At 42.0% G+C, this 18,870-nt stretch overlaps 1 protein-coding gene across 4 annotated transcripts in view; it reads right to left on the bottom strand.

Annotated features, from left to right (window-relative positions):
• Positions 1-10,690: 10,690 nt before the first annotated feature.
• The window catches only part of LOC129397126 (ranBP2-like and GRIP domain-containing protein 4), a 68,898-nt gene continuing 60,718 nt past the window's right edge, over positions 10,691-18,870 (bottom strand). For 3 of the 4 annotated variants that reach the window (XM_055107536.2, XM_055107538.2, XM_055107539.2), the window contains one exon: positions 10,691-13,929. In XM_055107536.2, the coding sequence (XP_054963511.1) occupies positions 13,895-13,929 (35 nt within the window). In that variant the 3' untranslated portion in view covers positions 10,691-13,894. The remainder of the gene's footprint in view (positions 13,930-18,870) is intronic. The other variant, XM_063594711.1, reaches the window with a different exon arrangement.

Raw genomic sequence — 18,870 nt, forward strand, 5'->3', positions numbered from 1 at the left:
TGAGCAGATAATTGATTGCCTACAAGAAGACCTACAGGCTTCTCAAGATTCCAAGCATCCCCTTTAGAAATGTCTCTAGAGCCTGGTGTGGTGGCTCATGCCTGTAATCCTAGGACTTTGGGAGGCCAAGGTGGGCAGATCACCTGAGGTCAGGAGTTTGAGACCAGTCTGGCAAACATGGTGAAACCCCCGTCTCTACCAAAAATACAAAAATTAGTCGAGTGTGGTGGCATGCACCTGTAGTCCCAGCTACCTGGGAGGCTGCGGCAGTAGAATCACTTGAACCCAGGAGGTGGAGGTTGCAGTGAGCCGAGATTATGCCACGGCACTCCAGCCTGAGTGACAGAGCGAGACTCCATCTCAAAAAAAAAAAAAAAAAAAAAAAAAGTCTCGAGAGTATCTGTGCCCTGTCAACTGTGATATGTGAAATGAAATCAGAGAGAGTGACATGAAAGCAGGGTCGGGAATAGCCCAACATCCCAAGCTTTCTCTTCGTTTTAGGGGACTTCAGCCTCCTCACAGGAAAGCAGCTCTCCACTGCAGCCTGCTGACCTCAAGCCCCTGCCTCCTCCAACCTCTTTCTCTCTGGGACCACACACATGGGAATCATAAACACAAAAGACCCTGAGACTCAGTATGGGCTTTTTTTGTTGTTTTGCCTTGGTTGGGGCTGGGAAAAGAGATAACACCAGTCAGGTCTTATGGTTGCTTCTGTTTTTAATTAACCTGCTCTACTAGAGTAGGTACTGGGAAAGGCCAGATGGTTCTCCCCTTTTGTTAGGAGCTCTGAGCTTTCTCCACCCCTGTGTTATGGCCTGTTAAGTTTTTAGGATCCATCCAACTGGATGGAAGCAATGGCACCATCCACCCCTAGGGAGGCCTGCTTGAGAACGTGCCCTACTGAGAATCACCAGCAGCAGAGAAGGTACAATGGATAAACATACAAGACAGGGGACTAGTGGGGCTGGGAATTGCACAGCCACACCTTGAAACAGAGAAGTGTATTACTAGGTCCTTCAAGACCAAAAACATCCCATCACAGCTTGTTGATCATTTCTTTTGGAATGCACAAAAAATATATAAAACAAGAAATTCCCCAGTGTCATTACCAAACTAGGAACTCAGGCTTGAGCCTGGGACACCTTAGAATAGGTTTTTCTTTCTGACATCTTCAGCCAGCATTGGTGGGAGTCACAACTGGTACAAGCTTTCCGGAGGGAAATTTGGAAGAATGCATCAAATGATCAGATATAAATAGATCTATTTAAAAGATAAATTCTTCTATTTCCAGTAATTTATCTAAGGCAAATGATCAGATGAATGCACTCTGTTTGTAAAAGTAACAAATAGAACAAACCTAAACATCCATGTGATGGTTCACCTTATATGTCAACTTGCCTGGGCTGAAGGATGCCCAGATTAAACATTATTTATGGACGTGTCTGTAAGGGTGTTTCCAGCGGAGATTAGCACAGGAATCAATGGACTCAGTAAGACAGTGAGCCTTCCCCAGAGCAGGTGGGCATCATCCAAATCCCTTGAAGGCCTGAATAGAACAAAAAGCAGAAGAAAGAGGAATTCTTCTCCACCCCTTTTCAAAATCTGCCTCACTCACTACTTGAGCTGAACCATCTCATCTTCTGCCTTCAGACCAGGATTTATATCATCAGCGCCACTGGTTCTCAGGGTGTTGGACTCCAACTAAAGAAATATTTCACTGGCCTTCCTGGGTCTCCAGCCCACAGAGAGTGGATTGTAGGCCTTCTCAGCCTCCATGATGATGGGAGACAGTTCTTAATTTTGTATATATATAAAAGTCATATTGATTCTGTTTCTCTAGAAAACCCTGACTAACGCAATTCATAAATCTAAGATTGGTATTGCAAGATCAAATCTATGTGAATATTCATATATACACCAAAAGGATAATGAATATTTTTATAACTTCCTGTTTTCATAAATTTACCCAACGAGCAAATAATCAGGGAGGAAAAAGCTGTTCATATTTTGAAAACAAAACAAAAATCTCCATCCCTAGTTTCATCCGGCTCTTCAGAATAGCCAGGATGTCTTATTTCACAGCAGACTTGCGTAAGTGTCTGAGGGTTGTGAGTTTCTTTGTTTTTAAAATTTTTTTTACTGCTGTATGTTTTCATGAATGAACTTCACTCATGGGCAGTCTTGTTTCACAAACTCATGTCCTCCACCACTCCCTGCACTGGATTATTTTGAAGTAAATCCGAGACATCATAGTATTTCATTCACAAATGTTTCAGTATGTCACCTCTAACACATAAGATGCTTTTAGAAACATAACAATGCTACCATTATCATGCCTAACAATTTAAAAGGAATGCTGTAACATCGTGAAATACCCAGCCAGTGATACACTTCCCTGGGGCCATGTCTAACAACTGTGTTACCCCTGGGTGGGTTATCTAATCTCTTACACACTTACTTTCTTCATTTTAAAATGGAGAGGATATAGGATAATTGACTGTTAATGAGATAATGTACTTAAAGAGCTTAGCTTAGGGTCTGGCACATGGCAAATGCCCCCCTACCTGGCAGCATCAGATCATTTGTGATGTTACACACATTTTCCGTTCACCGGGCTTTTGTACGAATTAATCCTTACTTTGTAAATGTCCTGTTCATATTCTCTGGCCCTTTTTGTAGTGGGCAATAAGGATACCAACATCGTATTATCCCTTTTTTACAGAGGAAGAAACTGGGGCACAGGGTTTTTGACTTGCACGAGGGATTTAGCTAGCATACTCCCTCAGCAAGTGGTTGAGTTGTGACTGGAGTCCAGGGGCCCGACGCCAGGGCCACCTCTCTGAAATCCCTATGACCGCAGTCCCCTCTTGCGAGCACACAGTAAACAGGGCCTGCTGATCCCCACTCACCACCCTTGGACAGGCTGCGGCAGTCTCAGAAGCCCAAGAGTTAGGAACACATTCGAAAATGGCACTATCTCCACCTTCTCAGCAGCCGAAAAAGAAGAAAGATATCCTTGGCCTTAAGTTGGAGAGCCCCGAGAAGGTAATGTGTGCACCCCGGGATGCCCGCCCACCTATAAGGCTCCATTCTGGCCGCCTAGGTAGGTTGCGGCAGCCTGAACGGGGCTCTGTGAGCTTCGGGCTGGACAGCGGTTCCTCAGCAGCCACTAGAGGGCGCAATGGCGCCGTAGGCAGGCACCGAAGTCCTTGTTTGCCGAGCTCAGGCGTGATCTTGTTTGTCCTGTGTCTCAAGAGAGGAAATGTTCATCTCTTTCTCAAGGTTCTTCACCCAGTGAGCTGCTTTCTTTTCCTCTTGATGTCATCCTTTTACACAGGCAGGAAATTATGTTCACTTCTACTATCCTGTGGTCATTTAAAACCACAAACAAAGCTGATTGACCAGGAAGTCAGATAATTAAAAGAGCCATAAATTCTTGATAAAGCCTTGTTGATTGAAGAAAGCAAAGTAGCCAAAGTATCGTGATTGACAGGGGGACCAGCAGCCTGAGAGGCTGAGCTCTCCAGATTGCAGTGGAAAGGCATAAGTTGGTTATTAAAACAAGTTGGCGAGCTGTGACCAGCATTTTGAAAAATTGAGCTAGACTTGAACAAAATAGAACAAATAACATAGAACAGAGCTTTTTCCATTCCGTGTGTGCATACTGAGTTGCTTACTAAATTATGTTTCTCATTGTACTTCAAAGTTTTAAAAATATGAAAGCCTTGACCGGGCTCGGTGGCTCATGCTTGTAATCCCAGCCTCGGTGACAAAAGCGAAACTCTGTCTCAAAAAAAAAAAAAAAAAAAAAAGGAGGAGAAGAAGAAATTTGGAGAAATGAGGCCATCAGAGAAGATGAGAGGACGAAAATATTCATCAGGACATAAAGCTTTGGTGGCTGTCAGACTGAGAAACAGTCCATCTACTAAGTGTGGGGAAAAAAAGCTATTGTGCATGACCCTCATGTTTCTCTATAGCCTCAATCACAGATTGGGTTTTGCCCAACTTTTCAGTGGACCACACCACGAAGGTAGTGGATTTAAGGTGAAAAATATTTGAATGTTGACAAGCTAATTGTCAGATGATTTTAGCAGAAATCAGTTTTCATTATTTAAACCGATAAGAAAATGTTTATGATTTTGACAGGCATGGTAAACAAACAAAATTGTGATTTATGCGGCTCAAATGAGAATAAAATTTATTTCACAAATTACTGATATTTTTAACATTTACAGTTTAATTGTTCATTGTGGAAAAACAGAGAAAAGGGCATACGCTGTCCAAGCACAGGCTTCCATGTGGGCTCAGCCCACCATGACATGGGGATGAATCCCAACTCTCACCCACCATGACAGGTGATCCCCCCAGCTCTCACCCACCATGACAGGTGATCCCCCCAGCTCTCACCCACCATGACAGGTGATTCCCCCAGCTCTCATCCACCATGACGTGGGGATACCCCCCAGATCTCGCCCACCATGACATGGGGATGCTCCCAGCTCTCACCCACCATGATGTAGGGATACCCCCAGCTCTCACCCACTATGACCATGTGGATGACCACCCGCCCTCACCCTCCATGACATGGGGATGACCCCCAGCTCTCACCCACCATGACATGGGGATGCTCCGAGCTCTCACCCACCATGACGTGGGGATGCCTCCCCCCACCAGCCCTCACCCTCCATGACCATGGGGATAACCCCCAGCTCTCACCTCACCCTCCATGACCACGGGGATGGCCCCAGCTCTCACCCACCATGACATGGGGATGGCCCCAGCTCTTATCCCATCCTCCTCTTCTCTACGCCTGAGCTCAACTGGGTGTCTAGAATGCTAACCCTAGCTTCATCCTGCAGCAGAAAATAGGTGTAGGAATGAGGAGACATGGAGCAAAACAAGTCATCTTCCAGCCATAGGTGTCAGTCCAGCAAGTGTTAGCCAGTCGTGAGAGTACACTTCTTTCTTCTTGAGCCTAGTTCTGGGCCTGAAATCAGGAAAGATCTATTTTCTCCTTTTCTGATGTGGTGGGAGATGGGGGCTAATGAGGAAACCTGCCATGGGAATGCGAAAACCTCTACCTTGCTGTCAGTTCATCTGGTGGTATATCCCTGAGGCTTCCATTTCTCTTGGGTTATCTTTGCAAGGGGGTTATGCCAGAGGATCACAGGTGAGTAGTGGCAAATCTCACCTTTCCTATAAGAGCCCCAGAGGAAAGGTGAATTTGGATGACAAGAGCCAGGGCTCTGAGGTCCTTCTCAAGTGGAGAGCTCCTCTCCAGGGACAGCCTGGGAGATGAGGGTGGAATTGTATTAGTGAACAGCAGCATTTCTCAGAAGTCCCTGGGTGTATGGGAGGGGACATCCACACACAGAGTTCCCATCTCCCAGAATAATACTACTACTGGAGATGTGTGGCCTCTAACATTCAGACCCAGCAGCCACCACTCCTAAAGCCAGCATCACCCTCTGTAGCTCACTCCAGACCTCACCTGGAACAGCCTCTGTTCTTCAAGGAAACCAGGAAGGAATTTTCCACTTTACACAGCCCCAGATCAATACCAAACAAGCATGTGTTGGAGGGAAGTTTATAAATAAAAAACAGGACCAAGTGCCGAGGAAAGGTCAACCATGATGTGGCAGGAAGTGGTCTGCATCACTATGGGGTGCTGATGGGTGTGGGGGGCCCTGGGGACTGAGGCTCCCTGAGCACATTCCATATTTTGTCAGGCCAGCTCCTCATGGCATCCCACGGTTTGCCAAGCACTTTTCGCATGTATATCTTCATCTTGCTTGGTCCTCCGGGGAAAGACCACACCTTCCCGGTCCCTTTATTTAATGTGACTGGGTCTTTCCCAGGGCCTCTCTCACGAGCTGACTCAGGGTATTTGAGGGGAGATACCAAAGGTAGTGGGTTTTGTGGCTGACTCAGTCATTATGGGAAGGTGAATGTAAAGGTAACCCAGCGACTCAGCACCTGTATTTCACCTCTCTGGTCCAATCTCCGCTCGCAGCCCTACCTCCAGGTCAGTCCCTGGGGATTCCCAGGGGAGTCTCTAATTCCCTCAAGCCAGGGTCTTGGAAAGGAGTGATGAGGGTTTACAGCTAATTCATAGTATTAAAAAACTATGGCTAATTTTTGTGTTTTTAGTAGAGACGGGGTTTCACCTTGTTAGCCAGGATGGTCTCGGTCTCCTGACCTCGTGATCCTCCCACCTCAGCCTCCCAAAGTGCTGGGATTACAGGAGTGAGCCACCACACCCAGCCTCTAGTAGTACTTTTATCAAAAGTAAATAGAAACGTGAAATTAATTTTCACAATACATTTTATTTAAACTAATATGTTCACAATGTTAAAATTTCAACATGTAATCACTATAAAAACTACTAGTGAGATATTTCACATTACTTTTTCCATGTAAGCCTTTGAAATCTGGTGTGTATTTTATATTTACTGTACATCCTGATTTGGAATAACCACATTTCAATCTTTCAATAGCCACATGTGGCTAGTGGCTACTGTGTTAGAGCAGTTCTAGAACAAAGGAGTCCCTTTCAAACTATTTTGAAGTCATCGTCTATAAGGCAATATGAAAGCTGATCTGAATGATTTCTCCTTTTCCAGGAAAGGAAACAAAAATGAAATCATGTTAGGGCTGCATATTTTATGGATCCCAGGAGAAATACACATAGTCTGAAAGAATGATCTCAGTCAGAAACTCAGAATGAATCATATGAATTAAACATTGGACAATGTCCAATGCTCAGCATGTGTTTTTGGTTTATACTAAGAACATATTATGCCACCAAATACAGATATTTACTATTATACTTAGTGTAGGAGGTATATTGAGACATTGTTCTAGACTACCACAGTTCCATATTTTGTGAAAAGTTATATTGCACTTTTTTTTTTTGAGAGTGTGCCCAGGCTGGAGTGCAATGGCATGATCTCAGCTCACTCCAGCCTCCGCCCCACCAGGTTCAAGTGATTCTCCTGCCTCACCTCCCTAGTAGTTGGGATTACAGGTGCGCACCGCACCACCGCGTCTGGCTAATTGTTGTATTTTTGGTAGAGACGGGATTTTGTCATGTTGGCCAGGCTGGTCTCGAACTCCTGACCTCAGGTGATCCACCCGCCTCAGCCTCCCAAAGTGTTAGGATTACAGGCGTGATCCACCACGCCCAGTCTTATATTTCACTCTTTGGGAATTGTATCTTACTGTAATCTTAAACTACACTAAAATAAATAATGTAAACCTTTTGTCAAATTGCTCAGAGTAGGTTTCTACTTTGGTTATAAGGAATAAAATTCATGCTTTTGTGTACACACTAGACATCTAAAGCAATCAACTATAGTTAACAAGCAGTGCTCTTACCAAAAGGTAATTCTTTCTAGAATCTGGCACACCATTTAATATCAGTATGAGCATATGGTGGGTTTAATAATTGTTTCCCATGTTTATAGGTTTCCTTTAGTTTTATAAGCAGTTAAAAAGAATCCCTTTCACTGAAATACAATCTGTGGTGGGACTTCTAGCTTTTCTCAGTCTTACGCTGCTAGATTTATGTCACTGCCAAAGCTATGCAATGGGTGATATTTACACTATGCTCAAACAAAGCAACCAGAAAAACACATCACTGAATAATACAGATATTCTGAAGTCAAGCAAGCCAACTTTCATTAACAGATCAATTTCCTTAGAAAAGTTGATGAAACTAAAGACTGAAGTTCAAACAAAAAGCCCTCTCAAGGGGGTATGAATTTCTGGTAACTTATGGGGTAAGAAAAAGAGCAAGAAACTTGAAAGTAGGGAAGAGAAAAAAGAAAAGGAGCAAGAGGGGATAGCCAGCTCTCAAAAGAGTCTCCAATAGGAAAGCAAAATCTGTATCTAGCCAGTACCAACATGTGAAGAAAGAGTGAGCATAGCAAAATTTAGAAAGGTTGCTTGAAAACCAAACAAAAAACCAAATACCTGTAATCCTAGCACTTTGGGAGGGCGAGGTGGGCGGATTGCCTGCACTCAGGAGTTCAAGATCAGCCTGGGCAACATGGTGAAACCTTGTCTCTACTAAAATCAAAAAAAAAAAAAAAAAATTAGCCGGGCATGGGCTGGGCGTGGTGGTTCATGCCTGTAATCCCAGCACTTTGGGAGGCCAAGGTGGGCAGATCACGAGGTCAGGAGATCGAGACCATCCTGGCTAACACAGTGAAACTCCATCTGTACTAAAAATACAAAAAATTAGCTGGGCGTGGTGGCGCGTGCCTATAGTCCCAGCTACTCGGGAGGCTGAGGCAGGAGAATCGCTTGAACCCAGGAGGTGGAGGTTGCAGTGAGCTGAGACCATGCCACTGTACTCCAGCCTGGCAACAGAGCGACATTCGTCTCAAAAAAAAAAAAAAAAAAGTCTCTTTTGGCCAGGTGTGGTGGCTCACACCTGAAATCTCAGCACTTTGGGAGGCCGAGGTGGGTGGATCACTTGAGTCCAGGAGTTCAAGATCAGCCTAGGTAACATGGCAAAACCTCGTCTCTACCAAAAACAAACAAACAAAAATTAGCCGGATGTGGTGGTGCACACCTGTAGTCCCAGCTACTTGGGAGGCTGAGGCAGGAGAATCACCTGAGACTGGGAGGCAGAGATTGCAGAGAACTGAGACTATGCCAAGGCACTCCAGCCTGGGTGACAGAGCAAGACTCTCTCTCTCTCTCAAAAAAGAAAAAACAAAAAGCCTCCTTTAAAAAATGCAGTTTGATGCTATAAATTTATCAGTTAATAGTTTTTGGGGCAAAAAATGTTTTCTGACATTTCAATAAGAGCTATAGACGAAGTCCAGCATTAGTCATGACTCTGGACTAAGTCTGGAAATCTGGAATCTCTTCCCAGCTCTGGGAGGTACAAAGTTTTAAAAAATAAGGTCAAAATGCTGGAAAACATTCCATTTATTTCCTTATTAACACAATTGTTCACTCATAAACGACAGTAACACTTGGTGCTATGGGTCATGCACTGAGGTCAGAACAAGGAACAGAAGAAAATGAGGTAAATTGGTAAATCTTTTTGCAGGCTGAGAAGTGAGAGAATGCTGGCATGCCTACTCTGTGCTGTTTTTTTTTTTTTTTTTTTTTTTTTTTGAGATGGGGTCTTGCTCTGTCACCCAGGCTGGAGTGCAGTGGCGCAATCTCGGCTCACTGCAAGCTCTGCCTCCTGGGTTCAAGCCATTCTTCTGCCTCAGCCTCCCAAGTAGCTGGGACTACAGGCACCCGCCACCATGCCTGGCTGATTTTTTGTATTTTTAGTAGAGACGGGGTTTCACCGTGTTAGCCAGGATGGTCCCGATCTCCTGACCTTGTGATACGCCCACCTTGGCCTCCCAAAGGCTGGGATTACAGGTGTGAGCCACTGCATCCAGCCCTCTGTGCTGGGTTTTATTTTGTCATCCAATAACTCACAACTACGTAATTTATTTCCTTTTTACAGATAAAGAAATGGGGGCTCAGAGCAGTCAAGAACATGCCCCAAGTTATTCGTCAGTGAGGCGGAAATTGTGGTGTCCTTGTGTAAGTTCACAGTTTATACTTTACCATTATACTGTGCTACAAATTATCTGATATTTACTTTCAAAGCATGTGTAGGAAGTTTACTATGATGATGCAGAGACATTGTACAGAATCCAGTCCCTTGACTCTCAGGTCCCCAGAACACTCACTTCACGATTTTGTTGACCTCTTATGTCAACTTAAACCTGGCACTCTCTTGGCTGGCTTTCTCTGCTCTTTCTGGGCACTCCAAAGCTTCTGTACTTACATGCTACAATTCCAGTCACAGGAAGATGCTGAGTTCTTTAGTCCCAGATCCATATTCCTGAGAAAACCTAATTGCCTAGGCTCAGGTCATAACTTTGTGTCTGTTTCAGTTGATTATGGCTGGGCCTACTGCCCCTCTGTATGGTGGTGGGGCAGAAGTTCCCAGAGAGAGGCAGGGGTGACAGAGACTGTTGTCTCAAATGCTAGGCAGACATCTGGAGTGGTAACCACTACATCTGTTCACAGTGAGCACATCCTTGCAGGGAAACTGGGTTAATCATCTCTATTATTGAAACTCAGAGGTATAGTGTTTCTTCATAGGAATTTTCTTTCCTTATTTGAGATGGGGGTCTCACTTTGTTGCCCAGGCTGGAGTGCAGTGGTGTGTGATCTTGGCTCACTGCAGCCTCCCCTCCCGAGTTCAAGCGATTCTCCTACCTCAGCCTGCTGAGTAGCTGGGACTACAGGCATGGGCCAACATGCCTGGCTAATTTTTGTATTTTTCGTAGAGACAAGTTTTCACCATATTGGCCAGGCTGGTCTTGGACTCCTGACCTCAGGTGATCTGCCCACCCTGGCCTCCCTAAGTGCCAGGATTACAGGTGTGAGCCATCGCACCCAGCCTATTTATAGGAATTTTCTATAGGTATATAAGTAATAATTTGAAGGTCACAACTAGATGCCTTTTCGTGTAACCGTATCTTGAATGGAACAAATATTTTCTTTCTACATAATTATACATAAATAACCCAATGCTTTTTAATACCCATGAAAAACCATTAGCTCAAAGACACTTGCAAAATTGTATCAGGTTGTTTTCCTTGGTGTGTATTAAGTTTGAAGCAAAGGGGATTTTCACATACCAAGACAAAGTAGAAGTCTTCCACCAAGTTGAAATCATCACATTGCAATTTAATCATACAATACAACCAATTTTTTGATGTGTTATGCCATTCACCAAATACCAAAAATTTTTTAGGGGAAACTTTACATCCTCAATACTATACACTTCCAGCTACATCACCACCTAACAGGGACTTTAAAAAGAATACAAAGTACGGTATGCCTTCTCAGTGCCTTGTTAGTAATTCAGTTACAGTTCTGCCGAACTTTCTTTAAAGGAATACAATTCTCAATCTTACACGGTTCAGAGCACAAGCATAGCTTATTGTATACAAGAGATGTGCATCAGTTCCCACTCCTCAGGGACTGTATGAATTTGGCTTTATTTTATTTTTTTTTGACAGAGTCTCACTCTGTCACCAGGCTGGAGTGCAGTAGTGTGATCTCAGCTCACTGGACTCTGCCACCTGGGTTCAAGTGATTCTCCTGCCTCAGCCTCCCAAGTAGCTAGGACTACAGGTGCACGCCACCATGCCCAGCTGATTTTTTGTGTGTTTTTAGTAGAGACGGGGTTTCACCATGTTGGCCAGGATGGTCTTGATCTCTTGACCTCATGATCTACCCACTTTGGCCTCCCAAAGTGCTGGGATTACAGGCATGAGCCACTGTGCTGGGCCAAATTTGGTTCTTAGAAACCAAGGAGTGATGTGTGCACCAGGCCCAGGGCTGAAGAGCTGCTTCTCACTAGATGCCTCTCTTGGTCTGGCTTCTGTGTCCAGTCCTATCCAGGGTTAGCTCTGTTCCTCCTCCTTGTGGCATCTGTGTTTCTCTTTCTGCTCTGTCTCTCCCCATCTCCTAGTCCAAACATCCAAAGAAATCAATTACCTCCAGGAGATCGAGACCATCCAGGCTAACACGGTGAAACCCCGTCTCTACTAAAAATACAAAAAATTAGCCGGGCATGGTGGCGGGCGCCTGTAGTCCCAGCTACTTAGGAGACTGAGGCAGGAGAATGGCGTGAACCTGGGAGGCAGAGCTTGCAGTGAGCCGAGATCGCGCCATTGCACTCACGTCTGGGTGACAGAGCAAGACTCTGTCTCAAAAAAAAAAAAAAAAAAAAATTAATGACCTCTGCCCCTAACTGAACAAAGCCCTTCATCTAAGGCCACCCTTTGGTTGGCAGCCTTAGCCAGACATCTGCTTCTGGTCAAATCAATGTCTTGTCCACAGGGAGGCCCAGCGCTGTTTCTGGTTTTAGCTGGATGCAGGGTATCAGACATGGCAGGTACTACAGTCTACCTGGCGGGTATCAAAGAGTTGGTCGACGTTCTCTCAACAACCTAATAGGGACCAACCATGGAAGGCCAGTAGTAAAGGAGTTTGAAGTTCCCTTTCAGAAACCAATTAACAACCCCAAAGAGACAGTGGGTAACATAAAAGAGCAGCCATAAAAATATACAGTTAAACATATTTAATAGAAATATTAAAATAATCACTACACTTCCTCTCATTGCAGAAACCATGAAAGAATATGCCTTTTGTAATCAAAGTAATTTTTTATCATGCAAAAAAGTATTTTGTTATGACATTCGTAAGTGGAGACTGTATTTCAAAACAAGTTTATACAGACTTCACAAGGTCTAAAATCAAAGTGAAATATATTTAAATATGATTAGTTACATCGTATGCAGCTGGCATACTCATATTCACAGTTTATAAAGTAAAAAAACTGAACTCTTCATGTCGGCTCTGAAATAGATGCTTTTTCATTCATACATTCGCTAGTTAGGTCTGTTCTTCTAAGGAGGAAAGACGAGATATAGGAGATATTTTTTAAAGAACAAACTCAACATATCAGCAGCAAATTTCAGTTAAACTAAATTGGAAACCAATGTTCTGTGTAACCAAAGTGCAAAGTCAGTTCCCCAGCTCAGAAAGAAAATTAAGAGTATAAACTGAAGGCTTAAGAGAACTTCAGAGAGCATACTGTGTGATTAATACATAAACATTAAAAATTATCCAATTTTTGATTTAAGAACAACACAGTTTGGATCTAGTCATTAAAACATATGCACAGGTGTCAAAGGCAACTAACACTACCACCTAAGGTTATTCGGAGGAACTGTGAAGATGTAGCACGGACCTCTAAGGTGTCTAAAATCCCTTCTGATGGAAAGCTTATGGAACACTATCTGCCAAAAACACTGAAAGCACCAGTTTTATATTTAGATCCAATGCTGAGTGATATAGTCACTGTTGGGATAGGTTTTTATTTGGGAAAATGGAGAGGATTCTCAAAACAGATTCATGGCTTGCATGCAGTGACACCCTATCAAGAGCCTGGAAAGACACCATGAAATCACCTCAACTCAAGTGGTGGGCCCACCTATTCATAGTCAGTGTTACACTAGCCAGCTCTAGGGCTCTGACAACATAATGAGTTTTGAGATAGTATACTTTAAAGAAAAAAAGAAGAGTTTATTTTAAAGCAAATAACTAAACTGTATTTTAACTTAGCATAATTCACTGCAGCATATTTACTTCATAGCCCCTTAACATGTCACTTTTACCAACAAAGCTTTTTCCTTCATATTCTAATCACAAAAGTTTCTCAACAATTTATAACAATCTGTAACTCTGACCTTGCAATAAATAGTCATAAAACGTTATTTTTATTACTATTATTATTTTTAGAGACAAGATCTCGCTCTGTTCCCTGAGCTGGAGTGCAGTGGTACAATCACAGCTCACTAGCCTCAAGCGATTCTCCAGCCTCAGCCTCCCAAAGTAGTGGGATTTCAGGCATGAATCACCACACCTGGCCTTGAAACATTATTTTTAAAGCCTAAATTCCAGTTGGTATGGTACCAAAATTTAGTTTAACTTCAAAATTCACAGTACTGCCGAGAAATGGGCGGGTCCTGAGGTTCCAGAGAAGTGGGGAGTGAATTCATTCCTGGTGGTTTTATTCTGGCAGCATGCATGGGAGATCACATGAGTTAGAGGGCTGTGGCCTGGTATCAACACTTCAAGCTGTTGTACTTTTACTTCAAGTTGAAACTTTTAAAATACATCTGTCATACAGATGTACAAATATATGTAAATGCAAACATATATACACACTTTTTGACGAAAGAATGATGGTAACACACACGAACCATTTTTGTAAACAGATTCTATTTGGTTAATAACAGTATTCCTTCCATCAACCTATCGGAAGTCCAAACCAACTACGAAGATAGGATGCTCATCCAGAAGAACGGGAAGCATTTTCTTCCTCATCTTTGGAAAGTAAAACAAAGAAAAAAAAAAGAAAAAAGAGAGTATTAAAATTTCTCAATGTAAAATCTATATTTTAGAACCACTCTACAATATAAGCAAATAATGTCTTTTTTACTGATCACATGCCTTTTTTGGTGGGGGGGGTTCTTTTTTTTTTTTTTTTTTTTTGAGGTAGGGTCTTGCTCTGTCACCCAGGCTCAAGTGCAGCGGCGTGATGAGACTTCAATGCAGCCTTGATCTCCCAGGCTCAAGTGATTCTCCCACCTCAGCCTCCCAAGCAACTGGGACCACAAGGTGTGTACCACCATGCCTGGGTAATTTTTTGTTTTTTTGTAGAGATGCAGGTCTCACTGTTTTCCAGGCTGGTCTCAAATTCCTGGGCTCAAGTGATCCTCCCACTTCAGCCTCACAGTGTTGGGATTGCAGTCACGAGCCACTGTACCCAACCATATGTCATTCTTTAGACACATTGCTTACTAAATTTCTCTTTTTAAAGGATATACTGAATTTCCGGTTGAGCCAACTTAACAGCTAATTTTCTATTTTAGCTTTTAAACATTGATAAGCAACATGAAGCAATCTAGAACTTAACCTTTAAATGGCTTTATTAAAGCAATCCAGCTATGAAAATTATGCAGAAATGATTATCTACAAACAATCTTACCAGCACATAAGAAATTCTTCCTCTATTCTGAAATACCATCTTCTCACAATATACTTTGATGTTATGAATCAATGTCTGTTCTTGAACATTATTTATTGTCTTTCTCTATTAAACAATTCCAAAATAAAATTTCCAGCACAACTAAATATTGTTGACGATAAGAGGATTTAAAAAAAAATTCTTTTAAAACAGAAGCTTATATACAACTTAGAATCTAAAACCAATAGATTTATGGTAAACCTTAAAACTGAACCAAAACAAACAAAAACCAAAGTTTTAATCATTTAAAAATCATGTTTATTGAGGTACAACTTACTTAGAGTAAAACCTGCCCTTTTCAGCATATAGCACTGAGTCTTGACAAATGCACAGTTATGTACCACCACCGACCAAGGCCTGGCACATTTTTACCTCCTCAAAGTTCTCCCTGGCTGCTTCTCCCACTCCTTGGCAACCACTAACCTGTTTTCTGTCCTTATAGTTCTGCTTTTTTCAGAGTGTCATATAAGTAGAATCACACTGTACACAGTATTTTGAGTCTGACCTCTGTCAACTGGCATAATGCATTTGAGAATTATCCATGTTGCTGAACTGGCAGTGCATTCTTTTTTATTGCTGAGCAGTATTCAATTGCATGGCTGTACCAGTTTGTTTATTCATTTGCCAGTTGAAGGATAACTGAGATCTTCCTCGTTTTTAACAATTTTAAAGAAAGTTTCTATGAATAATTGTGTACAGGTTTTTAATTAAATGTTTTGGAGATATAATTCATATACCACATAATTCACCTTTTTAAAGTGCATAATTCACTGGTTTTTAATATATTCACAAGGTTTGTGCATAGGTTTTTGTGTGAATACTGGTTTTCATTCCTCTTGGATAAAGATTTAATTTGGTATTACCCTTCCAGACACCTTTCTGTGTTTTCATACATATATATGTAGGACAGTTTGACCTTAGGCAGAGTAGCATTTTCAAAATTTTACATGGGGAAACTTTCTAGAGTTAAAGCCATTTTATTTTTCTGTTCTGTCTGGTTTTATCTGCGTGTTATTTACAATCTGCTGCGTAACAAATTACTACAAACTTAGTACCTTAACACATATTTATTTCACAGTTTCTGTGGGTCAGGAGATCAGAAATGGTTTTATTTCAAGGTCTCTCACAGGGCTGCAATCAAGATGTTGGCATGGGTGGGGTCTCATCTGAAGGCTGGACTGGAGAAGAATCTACTTCCAAACTTATGTGGTAGTTGGAAGAATTTAGTTCCTCAAGGCTGCTAAACTGATGGCCTGTGTTCCTTGCCTCTGGGATGGTAGCTTCCTTCAAAAAAGTGTGCAAGCAGAGAAGACAGAGAGAGTCCGCTAGCAAGATAGAAGCCACAATCTCTTGTAATCTATCATTCTTGCTGTATTCTACTGGTTAAAAATAACTCATCAGGTTAGCCTACTGGCCCTCAAGGGGAAGAGATTATACAAAGGCATGCATTTCTGGAGGAGGGAATGAGGGCAAAGAATTCTGAAAAGTCTGTCTTCCACAATCTGAAGAACTTCTAGAAAGTAGGAGGAAGCGATATTGCTTAGGGATGGACAACTTGGCACTGGTTATGTGTTCCAAGTGAGGTAACCTTGTTCCCAAGAATAAAGAGAACCAGACGACTGTAAACATCTCCCTAAACTGAAATGCAGACTGTTGTATGTTCACCTGAAATGAATGGTGTAAGCTGAATATAAGATTTTTGACAAAATAAAAATTTTGCTGTGTTCTCAGATCTGGCAGGCTCCTGCCCTTGTGCAAACAATGTTCCTGGCAGCTATTCATCTCCTTAGGTAAATAAGAATTGGAGAAAAGCTGTGCTTAGATAGGGTGCATTTGCTCTTGCCTTGGAAGGCTGTTTTCTGATAAGGTTCTATATCCTCTGCAAATCAAATCAGGCACTTACAGTGTGAGTATGCATTCTCTTCCTGCCAGTCTGGAGATGATCAAAAAGCCTATAACAGGCTTGGCCTATTTTCCTATTGGGTTGCTGGGCTTTTTTTCTTTATTTACTTGTAGAGAGTTTTAGACCTCTGTGTATGTATGGTGTACAAGTGACAATATTCAGATCTGTAAACTGTAACCCAGTCTGGGAGCAAAGAAGATATAGAAAAATGACTTTTACTTCCGGCTTGAGTAGTAAAATTGAGATTCAAATTTTGCATATAGAAGTACTATATGGCTAACTTCTTTGGGGAGCAAAGCTGACTTACCATAAGTCTATCTCAAATAGAAATGAAACACTCAATTTGTGAAATATGCTGAGTTTTAATGCGTGTGGGGGCAGGGTGAATTAACATTTGTGATGCAAGGAGAAGAGCAATCTATACTTACCACTGTCTATTTGACATTGTTTGGGGACTACTGCTACACTCTAAGTCATTTTACCTTATAACGCAGAGTTGTAACACGCTACTCTGAGCAGCTCATGACATCTGCTTGAAATTTAAGTTGGGCCCCTAATATGTGTTTATTTTAAAGATTTTGATGCTGCTTTTCAGAGTTGGGTAACCTACTTTACCCCCTAAGCTAATGTTTCCCAAATACACCCAAACCCACAGAAAGGAAAACCATTCCACATTAACTCACAGCCAACATCATAAACATTTTATATCTAGAGCTGATGATACAGTCAGGTATTTACCAACACTCATGTATATATGTAGAGTTTCAAGAAATAATTGCTTATCCTTACCAGATTCAACATATTCTAATGTTTCACATATTATTTTTATTTCTTAATATTTTTTTAAAGATGGGGTTTTACTCTGTTACCCAGGCTGAAATGCAGTGGCGTGACCAGGATTTTGACCAGAAGTTTGACTGCAGCCGCGAACTCCTTATAACAAACAATCCTGCTGCCTTAGCCTCCCGAGTAGCTAGGACTATGGGCACATGCCACCAGATCTGGCATATTTTAAAATTTTTGTAGACATAGGGTCTCGCCATGTTGCCCAGGCTGATTCTGAACTCCTGTTCTCAAGCAATCCTCCTGCCTGGTCTTCCCAAACTGTTGGGCTTACAGGTGTGAGTCACTGAGCCCAGCTTGTATTCTTTTGATTTAAAAAAAAATATTCTGAATGTGATCCACCAAATTAATTTCACCATCCACTAATAGGTAGCAATCTGAATGAAAAATACTGTTATAAACTTTAGACAAAACCAGAGATTATAAACATTTGCTTCCAAGGAGATGAGAGAGGCAAAAGGTACTTGTTTGCTCTGATGGGCCCTGTTTCCTTCAGTGCCAGGAAGAGTGGCTCTCAGACCTTTCTTCTGGCATCCCTCATGTATGCAGTGTTGGTTATTATTTTCAAGGCCTTGGTAACAAAATGCCCCTAGTGTGACCAGTTAGACTGACAGTCCATATCTGTAATATGGTGGTAAGTTTCCTTTGCATGTCTTTCTTTCTGGCATCTTAGACCTTTTACCTAGGAAATTTTCTTTTTGCTTGAAGTACATCATTAAGAATTTTCAGTGAGGGCAGATTCTTAAAGTTTTTGTTTTCCAGAAGAGATCTTGGAAAATATAAAAGGTTGGCAGTTATTTCTTTTAGTACATGAGATAGTATTACACCAATGCTGTTGAGAAGTCTATTGTGAGGCAATGTGTCTTCTTTCTCTGCCTGCTTTTGAGATTTCTCTCTGTCTTTTTTAGGGGCAGTTTTACTCTTATGTGACTAGAAGTAGATTTCTTCTTTTTTTTTTAATACTGCTTGAGATTTTATTGGGTTTTTGAATCTGTGGATAGATATCCTTCAACAGTTCTGAAAGATTTCCAGCCATTCTCTTCATATATTATCTGTGCTGTATTCTTGTCTCTCCTTTTAGAGCTTCGATTAGTAAAAACATGTTTGATGTCTTTTCCCACTATTGTTTTTTGTTTCTCCCATGCTGAATTCTGTGTAATTTCTTTTGAACCATCTTGTAGTTTACATTCTTTTTTTTTTTTTTTTTTTTTTTTTTTTTTTTTTTTTTGAGATAGGAGTTTTGCTTTTGTTGCTCGGGCTGGAGTGCAATGGCACCATCTCGGCTCACTGCAACCTCTGCCTCCTGGGTTCAAGCAGTTCTCCTACCTCAGCCTCCCAAGTAGCTGGGATTACAGGCATGCGCCACCACGCCTGGCTAATTTTTGTATTCTGAGTAGAGACGGGGTTTCACCATGTTGGCCAGGCTGGTCTCGAACTCCTGACCTCAGGTGATCTACCCTCCTCGGCCTGCCAAAGTGCTGGATTACAGGTG

Source organism: Pan paniscus, chromosome 12 (genome assembly GCF_029289425.2).
Source record: "Pan paniscus chromosome 12, NHGRI_mPanPan1-v2.0_pri, whole genome shotgun sequence".
Taxonomy (NCBI): domain Eukaryota; kingdom Metazoa; phylum Chordata; class Mammalia; order Primates; family Hominidae; genus Pan; species Pan paniscus.